Source organism: Phodopus roborovskii, unplaced genomic scaffold, assembly GCF_943737965.1.
Source record: "Phodopus roborovskii unplaced genomic scaffold, PHOROB, whole genome shotgun sequence".
Lineage (NCBI taxonomy): Eukaryota > Metazoa > Chordata > Mammalia > Rodentia > Cricetidae > Phodopus > Phodopus roborovskii.
In genome coordinates this window covers 12,350,124-12,365,226 of record NW_026126424.1, presented here as the reverse complement: position 1 = coordinate 12,365,226, position 15,103 = coordinate 12,350,124, and the positions used below count along the sequence as shown (strand labels likewise).

Sequence of the window (15,103 nt, the reverse complement as noted above, 5' to 3'; positions counted from 1 at the left end):
GCAGCTATCACTAACAATATTTTAACGAAAGCCTCCAGGAGAGGTAGGGTCTAGGCAGTAATAATGGAACCCTGAAAGTACCTTTACCTAATATTTTCTTGCCAAAGTGGGCCACTATAATCTAATGCACTGAATATAAGACTTCTAGAGGATCAAAATTCCCACTTCAGTGGCTTGATAGTTTTAAAATAAGACTGTGTTGGTGGGAAACCATTAAAACTGGCCACCATTTGTGTGGGAGAACCTGGTTTCTGGTTATCCTCATTCAACAGATATCAGAAACTACTTCCATGTCATCAAGTAGAATCATCCCAGCTCAGAACCTTTTTTTTTTTTTTTCCAAGCAAACAGTCATCTACAACAAACAACTACCAGGGATGGAGATAAAAAAATCTACTTTCAAGTACTGGATCCACCGTGAGGTACTGAGGAAAACTCCATTAATGTAGTTTGGTCCCAATGCTGGTTGTGAACTACAGAATTAAGGCATACTTCATGTTCCTATACCATATCACCATAATGCCACACCACTTTAAGAAAAAACATGAATGATCAGCCATTGCTTCCAAGCAACTCTCAAATTCTTAACTCTATAACAGAACCATTTTTACTTACTGTATTTATTTCTTGGGAGTTGAGTGAATTCTTCCATTAGAACAATATTTTTAAACATGCTCCTTCATTTTAAAAAATCATTTTAATGTCTATATTGTGTTTCTTTGAGGTATAGATGTGTAACTCTAAAGTTAATCAATAGCAGTATTTGTATATAAAAAACCAAAGAAATAACAACTAGCACCCTGACCACATCAGTACAAAGAGTTAACACTGCAACATCAGCAGTTAAATGCTGTTTGTTTGTCCGAACGCCCCCACCCAACTGAAAGCAGGTGACATAATCCTTTCTTTCTAGTCACACCAAGAGCCTTTGTTGTAGCTCAGAAGGTTGTCTAAAATTAGTAGGAAATCTTGAGCAGACACAAAGATGAAAGATGAAACTGCAGCAAGAGAGCATGGCAAATCCAAAAGATCTATTAGTGCATAAATCTACGGGAAAACAACAACAACAACGAAAGAGATAGAGAGAATTAACGAGCTACAATAGAAGTTATGTCTTTAAAGCAGATTATAAACAGGGTGGGAAATGTTTAATATGTGTCCTCCTGAAAAAGCAGTTACCGTCTTTTGCATTAAAAAAAGGAACAGCTGGTGCATTTTCACAGCATCTAGATTTATTTATGGTATAAAGCCATAGGATTGTAATATTATTACTCCTTTCCCACCCTGGCAGAGAGTAAACATGAATTCAGAAGCACAGTGGAGTGAAAACAAAGGAGAGAGAGAAAAGGCAGCAGAGAAAGACAGAAAGGTGAATACAGAGCTACAGAAGTGTTTATTGAGCATGCTACAGAGGTAAGCAGAGTACACACAAAATGAAATTAAACAACCATCAAACCTCCCAACTTTGTTAGAAAATTAATTTTTAATTGTGCCGCTTTCAAACTATACTGAATTTTACATTTCTAAAGATGTAAAAACTCAACTAATAGAAAATATACATGACCGTTCTGTCTACATAGATAACAGAATCTATGAATCTTGAAACTAAGTACATCAATTTCAAAAAGTATTGGTCATTTAACAGAATCAACAATTCAGATTGACAAGAACTGTTCAAATAAATTTGACCTGTAGATTCTGAGCCATGTTTTTATTAAAGTCAGATCTATTCCTAAATACAAAATATTTTGAAGATTTATTAAAACTGAATATTACAATGCAAGGTAAATTAAGACTAAAGGCACATAAACTTTGGTCCCACCTGGTTGTCAGTTTTAGAAAACTGCCACAAAATTAATCTTCCTGCAAGTTTTCGCAGTACACTTTCTTTGTCTTTGAAAAATACATGCACCAGTTCCTGAACTAGCTAGACCAGTCTGCACATGCTCAGAAATCCACAACCATTTTCCAAATCTTAATTACAAACTAAGGATGGCAATATATATTTAAATGCACGTAAGTCATGTCAACTTCAAAAACATCTACGAAAAATATTCAGCCACAAACAAGACATTACTTAGTGCTGACATTTATATGGTACGTCCCACAAGAGTGTGTACAAAAAGGTTAAGGTTCCACAACGCTTTCCACATAGGGCTCAAACTTACAGAAATCACTTGTTGTCTTAAGAAATTAATACTCTGCATCTTGTTAATTTTAACTAATGCCTACATTCATAACTGAATCTAGACCAGATCTGTGAAATACAAAAGGCCAATGTTTTCAAAAGCAATAAGCCTAAGATAGTAGAAACCAAAAATGCTGCTTTATTCTTTCAGTATCAAGTATCTTATTAAATAGAAAGAAATGTGATAAGCCAATAATTCAAAATAAGTTCCAAGCAGGAGAAACAAAAACTTAACCTTTTGACACACCCCTGCCAAAACATATTTTAATTCCCACATAACGATGTGCCCTAAACAACCAATTCTTTTGTCCTAGTAAATGCACAACAGCAACACTAGTTTTCCTTTGTAAGGCACGTATGTCAACTAAGTTGAGAAAAAAGAAAAGAAAAAAAAAAAAAAAAGCAAAATTAAACTAAAAATTTAAACAGACAATAAAAATGGCTTCCCTATAGAACAGATGAAACACAGCAGTTAGTAACTCTGCCTTTACATATGCCATTTCATTTTATAACCAAGGAATGATAACAGCATGAAAAAAAAAAAAAAAATCAAACTCTGGTCCCCACTTTTCTGAACAGTCAATAGGTGATGACACCAAACAATGTGATTTGCCCATAATCTTCATCTTCCCTTCCTTAAATTGTTGACTTGGAGAAAGACACTCTCAGATGATGGTTTTCACCGAGGTTATAATTATGAAGATCAATCAAGGCCTGAATAGCCTCCTCCACTGTGGCCATCTGAAGAAGGGCCATTTTGTGATCTCTTCTGAAACAAAATATCAAATTAGATACTTCATAAGAAGAGTTTAAACATTTTATTTTTACCCATTTGAGATTAAACATAAAGACTAAAAATATTTGAAGAAAATTTTAATTTCTATGAGGTCACAAATTTAAAGACAAAGAAGCTTGCTTACTGAAAAAACTTAAATGCTTTCACAGTGCCCCCGGTGTTAGCAAACAGAGTTCGCAGATCCTCTTCTGCTACAGAAGGACTAAAAAAATTAGGCAGAAAGAGTACAAATTAATACAAACCAATCATATGTCTCATGCTTTGCTAAACAAGATGAAATCATCAGTAAGTTAGCTGAAATACTCACGGGATATTAGACAGGTGAAGGGTGGCAGAAGGAGGAAAAATGTTTTGAAAATTTTTGGATCCAGGTTTTTTAAAACGGTGCAATGGGGAATTACCAAAATCTTTTGTTAGCCCTTGATCATCAAGTCCCTCTCGAGGTAGTTGCACAGTCTGATGTTTAGAGAGAGTAACACGAATAATTTTTCCATACATTTTCTGCCCATTAAGATGATTCATGGCTAGGAAAATGAAGAATGTCTATTAAAATATGAAAGCAATATTTCTAAATTGAAAAATTTTTGAATTTTCTTATGATTTGAAAATAAACCATGAAATTTAGCATAAGAATTTGTAGTGAAGACTTAAGTTTCACTTTCCATTTCTACTAGACAAGGTATTGTATGTAGCAAAAAGCTTTTTTCACAGAGCAAATGAGAGAACCCTCTAGAAAGCGATCTCCTGTGACAATCCTGATAACAAACTGGGTTTTGTCACTGCTAGTGTCCCCATCTGCTCTTGCTTACTTGCTCATGTTTTCCATCTCCTGGTTAACAGGGTTTGTGATTATTCTTCTCAGTTACCTATCAAATTTATATTCCCTTTCTTTCTCCTCGGTCATTGTCATTTTTTTTTTTTTTTAAGATCTGGGTAACTCAATTCTTTATAGGCCTTCCTGTTGAATAGGCTATTTCCACCACCCATGCTGATGCTATACACAGAATAGTACAATACTTTCACAGACTATCAACGTGATCATGTCATTATTTAGAATAAATATCTAGGAACAAAATCTAAGCTTGCTTGTCAACACAGTTATACTTTCCAGTTGACCATTACATACCTTCTAGCTTCTTTGCAGATATTTTTTGGTGTGTAATACCAACTACTATGTTAGCGCTGGTAAGCAAGCAGTTAAGACACTATCCAAACCATTATGCAATGGGGGTCTTGGTTTTGTATTCCTTATATTATATGCTCTCTGGTTAGAAAGTATTCTGAAACTTTTCATTGTTTGAAGTCTCTTCTACAAAAAGGCCTTTTATCTTACGTTGTAAAAGTTCAGATCTCACTAAATACACTTTATGAACAGCCTATACCTTTAAATTCACCAAAGTTTATTCAAATCATTTATTATTTTTCCCTTCAAATTGTAATACAAAACAGTCTCTGCACAGCACACAGTGCTGTGAAAATAAAGTACCCTAGGCTTTAGGTACCTGTCAGGTTGTCGTTTAAAGATGAGATCTTGCCTAACATTAGAAGGGGAGCTCTTTTTAGTAGGTTCTTCACTTTGTAATGAAGGTCTAACAACATGATGATTAATACTGACAGTTAACATGACAGGATCTACAACACCTAGGAGACAAGCTTCTGAAGGATTATCTAGATCAGTGGTTCTCAACCTATGGGTTTTGGTACTTTTAGGGGTCAAATGACTTTTTCCACAGGGGTTGCATATTTACATTATGATGCATAATGTACAGGTCAGCACAACATGAGGAACTGCATTAAAGGGTGGCAGCATTGATCAAGATTAAATCAGATGGGAAAACTCAAAATAGCCATGGACAGCAACATGCCATGGGCTCACATTCCTAGACTAGACAAGGTTATATAAAGCAAGCTGAATTGAGCTAACACTCATCAATCTCAATTTCCTGTTAAGAATTCAATGTGGCCAGCTGCCTCCAATTCATACTGATGTGAGTACTGCATTCTGATAGACTACCTTCAAACTGTAAACAAAATAAATCCTTTCTCCCTTAAGTTTCTCTGGTCAGATTTTCTGTTGAAGCAAAGAAAGAAGCGAATATATTCAATATGCTCATAATTGGGTAAAAACCTGAGAAGCACAGATAAGGGTGGCTCTCTCCAAGCTCAACAAGACAGTCTTCCATGCATGTTAACACCTTGATCTGGAACTGTATCATCCATATTGAGCACTTTGTTGTAATATCCAAACACAATAAAGATTAAAATACCATTTGTTTAAAGTAAGTCTTTATGTAAAATAAAACAGTAATAGTTCAGAATAAATTTGATCCCTATACCACACATAATTCTCAATATGGTGATGTGGCACTACTTACAGGACGATAAAGCCATGTTCAATTCAGATCCTAATAAGAGAAGTACTGGAGAAACCTTTTATTCACTAAAGAACACTATCAAATGCTAATAAGTTACTGTACCTTGTCTGTGGTGCTGCACACCTTTAATCCCAGCATTAGGGAGGCAGAGGCAGGCGGATCTGTGAGTTTGAGGAGAGTCTGGTCTACAGAGAAAGTTCCTGGACAGCCAGGACTGTTGCACAGAGAAACCCTGTCTTGAAAAACAAGATAACAAAAAAGTAAACAAAAAGTAGTTACTGCACAAAAGCCGAGGACCTGCCTAACATATGCAAGATCTCAGGGTTTGATCCACAGAACTACCAAACAACACAAAAATTACTCAATGATTAAAAAAATAGTTTTCTATTTCACCTAAGATACTAAGTTCACAGGCTTCAGATGGTTGTTAACACCAAAAACGTTAAAATTTAAAATTTTAAAAGACTGAATGCAATCAGCATAAGGTAGCATCATTTTTGAATCTACGAATTAAACTGTAAGCTTAGTGATATAGGCACAGAATATAGATTATCACATGCTGTGTACACAGATGACTGATTGAGGCACGTATGAAAAACAACGATATATATGTAATTTGACGGAACTACATTTTATGCCTTTGAACTAATCATTAGTGAAGTTTTCATTTTATAAAACTTAGCATATCTAAGGATTTTCCATTCCACTGCTAAATTCAATCTACACCTATAAATGACTTTAGAAGAATACAAGGACATCAATCAGGGTTTTACGACCTATATAAACAATACTTTTCTAATTCAGGAAATAACCAGGAACAGAAATCTTAAAATGAATTCAGAATGTATACTTCTCTTACCGAGCTGTGACTGGTTCCCGTCAGCCATCTGTATCAGAGCACTGTCTTTCTTATTGTACAAAATCTTCACGCGCTGCACATCTCCATAAACACCTTTTTGTGGAGCCACAGAGAGGTAATCCAGAAATGGAATTAATTTTATATGCAAGTCAGCTAAAGATTATCTTTCTGACACATCAATGAAACACTCAGACATCAACATGATCACTCACTCAATCTCACCATTTGCACAAATGAATAAAGAAGAACAAGATTTTGAACAGTGAATTTTGAAAAGAATAATTTTTGATAAACCCTCAAAGCTATGTGAATGATATTAAATTAAAAACCATGCAAAATAAATCAGCATGCATTAAAACAAACTTTGTGTCTATGGAGAGTTTTAAATAGCAAAGAAAAATAGCAAAAGATTTACTATTCAACTTTAAGCCAAAGTGCTAGCTACAAATAAGAATTAAGGTGAAACAAAAAAAATCAAATCAATAATAAAAGTATAGTGCTAACAATAACATACCGAAGAGGGTAAACAGACTTTGGGGCGTAACCATCTTTAGAAGGAGAGAAGAGCAAGCAGCGTAAGACAAGAAGAGAGAAGAGTCGAGGAAGAGCGGAGATGAACAGATCATCCATAACGAAGGGTGGTTCCCGCAGAATGGTGAGGTGGTCATGGATCATGGTTCAAGGCGGTTAATTGGGGCAAGTTGGTCCGAGGAACATTTGTTCAAGCACAGAAGCATGAACATAGGGAATGGAGACAGGGAATGAAGACAAGGACAAGGAAAATAAAGGATAAGACAGGGAAGGGAATGGGCATTTGGGGAAGACAAGGAAAGGGGAGGTGAACACACAGGGAAAAGGATGAAATGGGGAAGGGAAACAGCAATGCAGAAGAAAAAAATAAGGAATCGGGGAACAAAAAAAAAAAAATAAAATATAGGTCAGTACATAGGAAATGCAGGAATTTGGTCAGAAAATGGTTGGTTTATGTACTGTACAAGAAAAACTGAGCAAAATGTAGTCATCCAAGACAAATATGGGTAAAGTACATCTATATCAAAGAGTAAATTACAGCATTTCATCTCAACATAGGGAAGGAATGCATGCATAGGAATTTTAAACTTTGAACTTTAACTGCATAAGCATGGCTGGTTATGAAATGCAGGCAAAAAGTCTTAAAACAAAAGCACTCTGATCCAAACACTTTAGCATGCAGAACTATGAAAGATAACAGTATTAAATTATAAAATTAGGTTATATTCATTATTAACAGAGGCCAATCAAAAATGAGACAAATATTCAAATAAGACATCATAAACTGATACATTTAAGGGTCCCACATTTCATACCAGCTTTTATAGCAATCAAAATAAAATATACCAGACATAAAACGTACAGCTAAAGAAAATAATAGCAACTTTATTTAACAAGAAGGGAACAGGGTAAAGTTGAAATATATTTGTAGAAGACAATGACTAAAAACTGCAAAGAAAAAATTACTAAGAAAGACTGGAAGAGTGCCTCGTCAAGATCTTTGGAAGAACCTTCAAAGAAAAATGTATTAGAGTAGTTCACATAAAATAAGATTTAAAAAAAAAAAATGCAATGACACATAAGCATGAAATGAACAAGCAAATCATTAGAGAAGGCAAAGAGCAAAATTGTTTTCCAGTTACATTTGCAAAATTAGATCACATTTGCCTTTGAGAACAACACAAAAATAAAAGGCCAAACTACGGTACTTCACCATATTTTTCTTAGGAAAAATAGGTAGCTATATTAAAATATATATACACATATAAGGGTATATGACTGTCTAAAAAAACAGCACTACCTAAACAAGTACGCAAATTTTATTCAGAAGCAGAAATACAAAAGATATTTTGGCTAATGAATATACATAAAAGGAAAGGCAAGTGCAAAATGAAATAAATATGAAAACTTTCACAAATGAAATGGAGATGAAAAAACATTAAAACTTATTTCACTAACCTCTTCATTTAAATTGCTAACCAACAGGACTGTATTGCCACCAGCTGAGACTCCAGGCATACCCACTCGGCCAGCGGCAGCTGCAGCAGCTGCTGCAGCAGCATTTGGAATAGCCAAAGGACTGAGAGCTCCTGGAACAGCTGCAACAGGAAGCCCTAATTTTAAAATAAAGCATATTTTACGAAACACACACAAGTCGTTTACAAAACCAATTTAAGCATGATGGCTGCATGGCTTATGGCTGACCGTTCCAAATGGTTCCTGTAAGTTAATTTTACGGTATTTTAGAAAAATGTTCTGTTGGTGGAGAATGTTACAGAAAAATAACTGATTTCAACAGTCATTTATTAGTTGAACTAAGGTACATACCTGTATAATGTTAGCATATTGCATACATGATAGTCCTGTATCTTCCCTATGGAAAAGCTAACAAAGCATGAAGAGTAATTTGTCACTTTCATGATGTACAGTGAGATGTAAATATAAGAAACCTTTCAACTAAGGCACTCATCATCCATTTCTACAAGTTTTGTCTCCTTCACAGCCGAATTTTGGAACCATTCAGCACTTAACAAATATAGTTCAATTCCTACAAAATTCAGTTCCCAGACAAATTCAAAACAATTCACACAAATGTCCTAAAGAAAACCAGAGGACAATTTGTTTTCTCAGTTTCAGATTCAAGTGAAAAAACAACGAACCCCAAATATTTTCAACCCTTAAATTCTTATTTACCTACTATTTATTTCTAAATATAATGCTTAACAGTACAGAATTTAGGCTTTCCCATGAAAATGGGTACTACCACTCTTAAATGACATAGCTCTCATGACATACTTGCTTAGCAACAACCCTTGGCTGTGCAAATTCATCTCTTTGTACAGTTCTTATGTTCTGCTATGGGGCTGCGTTACTTCAGGGCAGAGACCTTACTCTTTTTTGGTTTTCTTAGGTTTCAGATGATTTTACAGAGGCTACTCTAACCTTTCACTCCAAGTTTCTAGACTTAAAGATGAAGTTCTGAGTTTCTGACATGAACCACCCCTAACCCCCAAGCTTTTCTTCCTTTTCTGTGAGTACTACTCAGTGGGTCTATTTTGCAGCGTTTTGTCCATTATCCTAAATTGTTACATTTTGTTTCAGAATGGTCAGGCTTAAAGAAAAATAAATAAGAAGACTAGAATAAAAAACCACCAAGTACCATCACATGTATTTAGTAATCCCAACACAATCTTTTTTGGCTACTAACCCATTTTACTATTCTTGTATAAGGAATGTGTACTGGACAATGTAATGTCCTCAATAATATAAGTGTGCACGTGTGTAGATCCATGTTCTGTGCTCTCCCTAATTACGTTTTAAGTTAGTGTGTCCTTCAACCCTAAGTCAGTGTCTCCCTGAACCTGAAAAGTTAAGTGTCTCTCTGAACCTTGAGTTCACTGACACACCTCGGCTGGCTGGCAGATACGCTTCCACGACCTCATCCCCTAGCACGAGGGTTATTGCACTGGTGCCATTCCAGACTTTTTCACATGGGTTCTGGAGATCTGAACCTAGTTCCATGTGATTGACATGACAGGCACCTTATGCACTAAGCCATCATCTCCTTGGCCCTGCCTTATTAAATACAATACTTCTCATATCACATCTCACAGGTTGTTTCCTTTTAACATTCAAAGTGTAATTTTATTTTTTGTCAAGGGACATAAATACACTTATAAACTACAGCTACTCCTACACAGTAATTTTTTTTCTTACATTGTCTTCTTAAGTGACCTCTCCATGATTAGAAACAAACACCACAAGGAAAACATCCAGCATTTTCAGGCAGTTTGGCTTAATGTACAATGCACTCAACTTAGGTTGACAATACAATTATTTAATAATAGTGGAAATACCAGATGTAGTAATTATATTGTCAAATCATTTCTTTGTTTCAGTGGCTTAAATTGGCTACCTCTTGGAAGAAAAACTAATTTAAAATGCTGTTAAATTCCATGGTCTTTATGAGAATCAGAATTAATCCTGGAAAAATTAAACAAACAAAAACAAAGCCACCAACTACAACACACCGAGTGCAATAGAAAACAAGTGTTCCAAGTCTCAGATTTTTATATAAAGATTTCAAACATCAGAAACAGTTATTTGATAAGTTCTTTCCCACAATAACAAATGAAGTCATTTATGGGCTACTTTCGATTCTAATGGCTCTCAAAGCCATTAACCCAGGAAACTTTTCCTGAAAAGCCAATTATAACAACACAAAAGTAAAATGACCTCAAGAATCCCCAAACCCCTAGAACTTTCTCAATAGCATCCTCCTGTTTCCATACGGGAGTTCTCTTGAACTTTAACCCTATGCTAAAGAAACTTTTAAACTTTTGACTTTATGTCCCCCTTTACACTTAAAAATTACTGAGGAAAACAAGTTTTTGTTTACCTGAAGTATTTACCTGAATTGTATCTCTACTGGCATTTGCTATAATAAAATGTAAAATAAGAAAACATACAATTATGCACTCTATTAGCCTTAAGGATGATATAGAAAACAAAACCACTAAACATACCAATAAGAAAAATCAAAGCCAAAAAGGCAAAACCTATGTTATTGTTAATGATAGGAATTTTGATTTTGTGGACCCTAGCAGGCATTAGGAGATTTCCTACAATGTTGGTAACATTTGGTAAACAGTATACTATACTAAGGAATTTAAAAGACAACTCATTTCAAAGAAAAGAAAGTTCTGACAGAGGGTGGAGCCAACAGTCCACCCTACTTCGGAGACTTCTCGGAGCAACTCTGAACAAAGGAGACCTGACTATCCACCCAGGACCACCAGTAATTTCCACCAGCTTGGTCTCTGACTCCGCCTCCAGTCCTCTGCTGGAGTCCCGGGCCCCTCCCAGAGATCCGCCTACCTCTGCAGGTCCACTTGGAGTTCCTGCTGGCAAGATCATTGACCCCCAAATCCTGGCCTCTGCCAAAGAACAAGGTATCAGCTGGAGAGCGCCAGTTTCCAGTGAGATCCCACTACCCTGCAAAACCTTCTCAAGTTCCAGCTCAGCCCTCATGCTCTTCCGCCGGCTATTGGCCAGAGCTATTGGCCAGAGGTCCACTGTGAGTACCTACTGGAATCTTCTTCTGGATCCTCATCCCTGACCCCATCCCTGGATCCCTGTCTGCGGAGAAACCTTCTAGAGAGCTTGGACCACACAGAGCTACAGATACTGAATCTCAGACCCACATAAGCCCATCGGGGAAGTACCATAGAGAGAGGGAAGAGACACCACCAACACCTACTGGAAGAAGCTATGGGAAGAAGGCAATACAAGAGAACACCTAACAACAGAAAGACAAACATGATACCACCAGAATCTAGAGAATCTACACTAACTAGAATGGAACACAACAACAAAGCAGAGGAAGCAGAAGGGTACGACTTAAATATTACCATCATAAAAATGATAGAGGCCCTCAAAGAAGATGTGAGAAAATCCCTTAAAGAAATGGAGGAAAAAACAAACAAAAAAGTGGAAGAAATGGACAAATTCCTTAAGGAAAGTACAGAAAGCCAAGAAAAAACAATTAACCAGGTGAAGGAAACGGTTCAAGACTTGAAAACTGAAATTGAGAAAATAAAGGCAACACAAACGGAAGGAATGCTGGAAATTGAAAAGCTGGGCAAAATATCAGCAACTAACGACACAAGCATAACCAATAGAATTCAAGAGATGGAAGAGAGAATCTCAGGCACAGAAGATAAACTAGAAGAAATAGATTCATCAACCAAAGAAAATCATAAATCCTTAACACAAAACATCCAGGAAATGTGGGACACCATGAAAAGGCCAAACCTAAGAATAATAGGCATAGAGGAAGGTGAGGAAGCCCAGCTCAAAGGTGCTGAAAACATATTCAACAAAATCATCCAGGAAAACTTTCCAATCTGAAGAAGGACATGCCCATGAAAGTACAAGAAGCATACCGAACTCCAAATAGGCTGGACCAAAGAAAAAAGACCCCTCGACATATAATAATCAAAACACCTAGCATACAGAATAAAGAAAGAATATTAAGAGCAGCAAAGGAAAAAGGACAGGAAACATATAAAGGCAGGCCTATCAAAATTACACCTGACTTCTCCATGGAAACCCTCAAGGCCAGAAGGTCCTGGATAGATGTTCAAAAAGTATTAAGAGAACACGGATGCCAGCCTAGGCTACTATATCCAGCAAAACTCTCAATCAATATAGATGGAGAGAACAAGATATTTAATGACAAAACCAGATTTTCCCAATATGTAGCTACAAATCCAGCCCTACAGAAAGTATTGGAAGGAAAACTCCAACCCAAGGAAGGTAACTACGCCCACAAAAATGTAGGCAACAGATAATCCAACTACACCGAAACCTAGGGTGAAGCAGAACTAATATATTCAAAATACCACTGCCAACAACAAACCTAAATCAAATAAGCATCAACAATCAATGGTCCTTACTCACCCTCAACATTAATGGTCTTAACTCACCTATAAAAAGACACAGGCTAACAGAATGGATACGAAGACAGAATCCATCCTTCTGCTGCATACAAGAAACACATCTTAGCTCCAAAGATAGACATTGCCTCAGGGTAAAGGGTTGGGAAAAGATTTTCCAATCAAATGGAAAAAAGAAGCAAGCAGGCGTAGCTATCCTAATATCTAATAAGTTAGACTTCAAACCAAAATTAATCCAAACAGATGAAGACGGTCATTTCATATTCATCTCAGGAGAAATCCATCAACACAAAGTCTCAGTTCTGAACATCTATTCCCCTAATACAAAGTCACCAACATTAGTAAAAGAAACACTACTAAAACTCAAAGCTCATATAAAACCTCACACACTTATAGTGGGAGACTTCAATACACCACTCTCAACACTAGACAGGACCACAAATCAGAAACTCAACAAAGAAACAAAAGAATTAATAGAAGGGAGGGGAGGGTGTTTAGAGTGCATGTGAGAGGGCAGAGAGGGTAAAAAGGGAGGGAAGGAGGGAGGGAGGGAGGGGGAACTGGGATCAACATGTAAAATAATATATTAAACTAAAAAAAAATGCTTTGACTCCAAAATTTAAGTTGAAGGACAAGTTACTGGGGAAAAGGATTTCTATTTTTGTTTCCACAGAAAATGAAAAGATGTGGATTCCTTCCAGACTAATGTGGTTTGATCACACCAGACCGCCTGAAACAGAGTACAAGCTGATCCTACATTCAAAACAGCTGGACAAAACAGCCCTACAGACTACAGCCAGGATATCTGAATCTTCTTTGAAGCCCCCAAGACAGCGCCCTTTACCAGCAGGAAGTAGTTTGGAAAGAACGAGGCCCAAATTCCCAAATATTGTGTATAAATGTTTGTTTTCATTTAATTGGACTGTTATATAAAATTAAATAAAATTAAAAAAAAAAGAAAGTTCTGTAGTGACATCTGAAAAGTAATACCAGGGTAAGTGGTTAAAATTACTACTAGGACAGTTATAATTCACTTTTTACTCATTTTCCCTGTTGAGTTCTCAAAAAAAAAATTATCCTTAAAATATAAACAGGATCTACTTAAATTTTCTATCTAAACACACTACTTTACTTTTTTGGGAGGTAAAAAGCCTCTTTCAAAATGTATTTCTACCATGATAGTGATTCAATAATCTAACAAAATTATCAAGAATTTAAAACTAATCAAAATTTACTTAAAACTCTAAATATTTAAGCATATTTTAGAAAATACTCTTAGGTTTTGAAATCTGGGTTTATAAGGGAGCAAGCTTGGTAGCAAAATATTTAGATAAAGCTTTAGATCATGAAATGCCATTAAACTGAAAGAGTTATTTAAATGAACCAAACATAATTGAGAATTAAAAGGTAAACATTAATTGTTATAGACTCAAGAGACAGTTTAAACAGTCTAAGCTGCATTTTAATATTATCCTTTAATAAAAAGACAGCCAAATTTCATGAAAGAAAAGTTTAGGTTAAAAAACAGATGTAATTTATCTCCTCTTAGTAAGAAGTTAGTGAAAATACCACCAAAATGTAAAATGTAAGCTTGGAGGACCATTTTTATCTATTTAAATGATAATTCACACTCTATTATCACTCCTTGGATACCAGACTATAAAGTAGGTTAGTCAAATTATGTGAAAGGACCTGGATAATTATGTCATAAGCAACCTGCTATATTGAACCAGTGCTTAAGGGCTGTGACAACTACTACTTCCCTTTAATCATATATGACGGTGCACTTGGAAGACACAGGCAGATGGATCTTTGTGCTTTGGAAGCCAGCCTGGTCTAGAGAGTAAGCCTGTCTGGGTAACACAATGAGACCCTGTCTCAAAACATACAAGATTCTACACTAACTTTCCTATTGTCTGATAGAGATCTTCACATTTCATTCTTTTTCCTTAAGAGATAATGTTTGACATTTACTTTCCCCACATTTCTTAATCTCATGGTCCCATTTTAAAATCTTTTAAGACTAAAAGCCTTGAGCAATCTTGTTTTTAGCTCCTAAATATATCCTGGAAACAGTTTAAAACTAAACTAATCATCCTTATTCACTGCCCCAACAATTGATAGATCCTTTACAGCAAAAGTTCTTAACCAATTATTTTGGTTAATTATATCTTACTAATTTCATGAAAGAGTTACAGAATACTTGGAAACTTACCTCTCTTGATAGTAAGAAGCTCATAATTCCATTATAAAAGTCACATTTCACAGATAAAACCTTTCCTAATACTGCTCTATAAACTTCTGTGGCAATATTTCATTCATATTTTCTCAATTATTCTATATGTCATTAAAAATATCTGTGCCTCACAAAATATAGCACAAGTTTTATAGTGTACT

At 35.7% G+C, this 15,103-nt stretch overlaps 1 protein-coding gene across 4 annotated transcripts in view; it reads right to left on the bottom strand.

Moving 5' to 3' along the window:
* Window positions 1-1,374: 1,374 nt before the first annotated feature.
* The window catches only part of Ptbp2 (polypyrimidine tract binding protein 2), a 68,154-nt gene continuing 54,425 nt past the window's right edge, over window positions 1,375-15,103 (bottom strand). Inside the window, exons 9-14 of one of the 4 annotated variants that reach the window (XM_051185594.1) lie at window positions 8,208-8,362; window positions 6,733-6,766; window positions 6,219-6,311; window positions 3,292-3,508; window positions 3,109-3,186; window positions 1,375-2,954 (exon numbers count right to left, since the gene is read on the bottom strand). In XM_051185594.1, the coding sequence (XP_051041551.1) occupies window positions 2,825-2,954; window positions 3,109-3,186; window positions 3,292-3,508; window positions 6,219-6,311; window positions 6,733-6,766; window positions 8,208-8,362 (707 nt within the window). In that variant the 3' untranslated portion in view covers window positions 1,375-2,824. Of the gene's footprint in view, window positions 2,958-3,108; window positions 3,187-3,291; window positions 3,509-6,218; window positions 6,312-6,732; window positions 6,767-8,207; window positions 8,363-15,103 lie in introns of all 4 variants that reach the window. The other 3 variants (XM_051185596.1, XM_051185593.1, XM_051185595.1) reach the window with 3 other exon arrangements.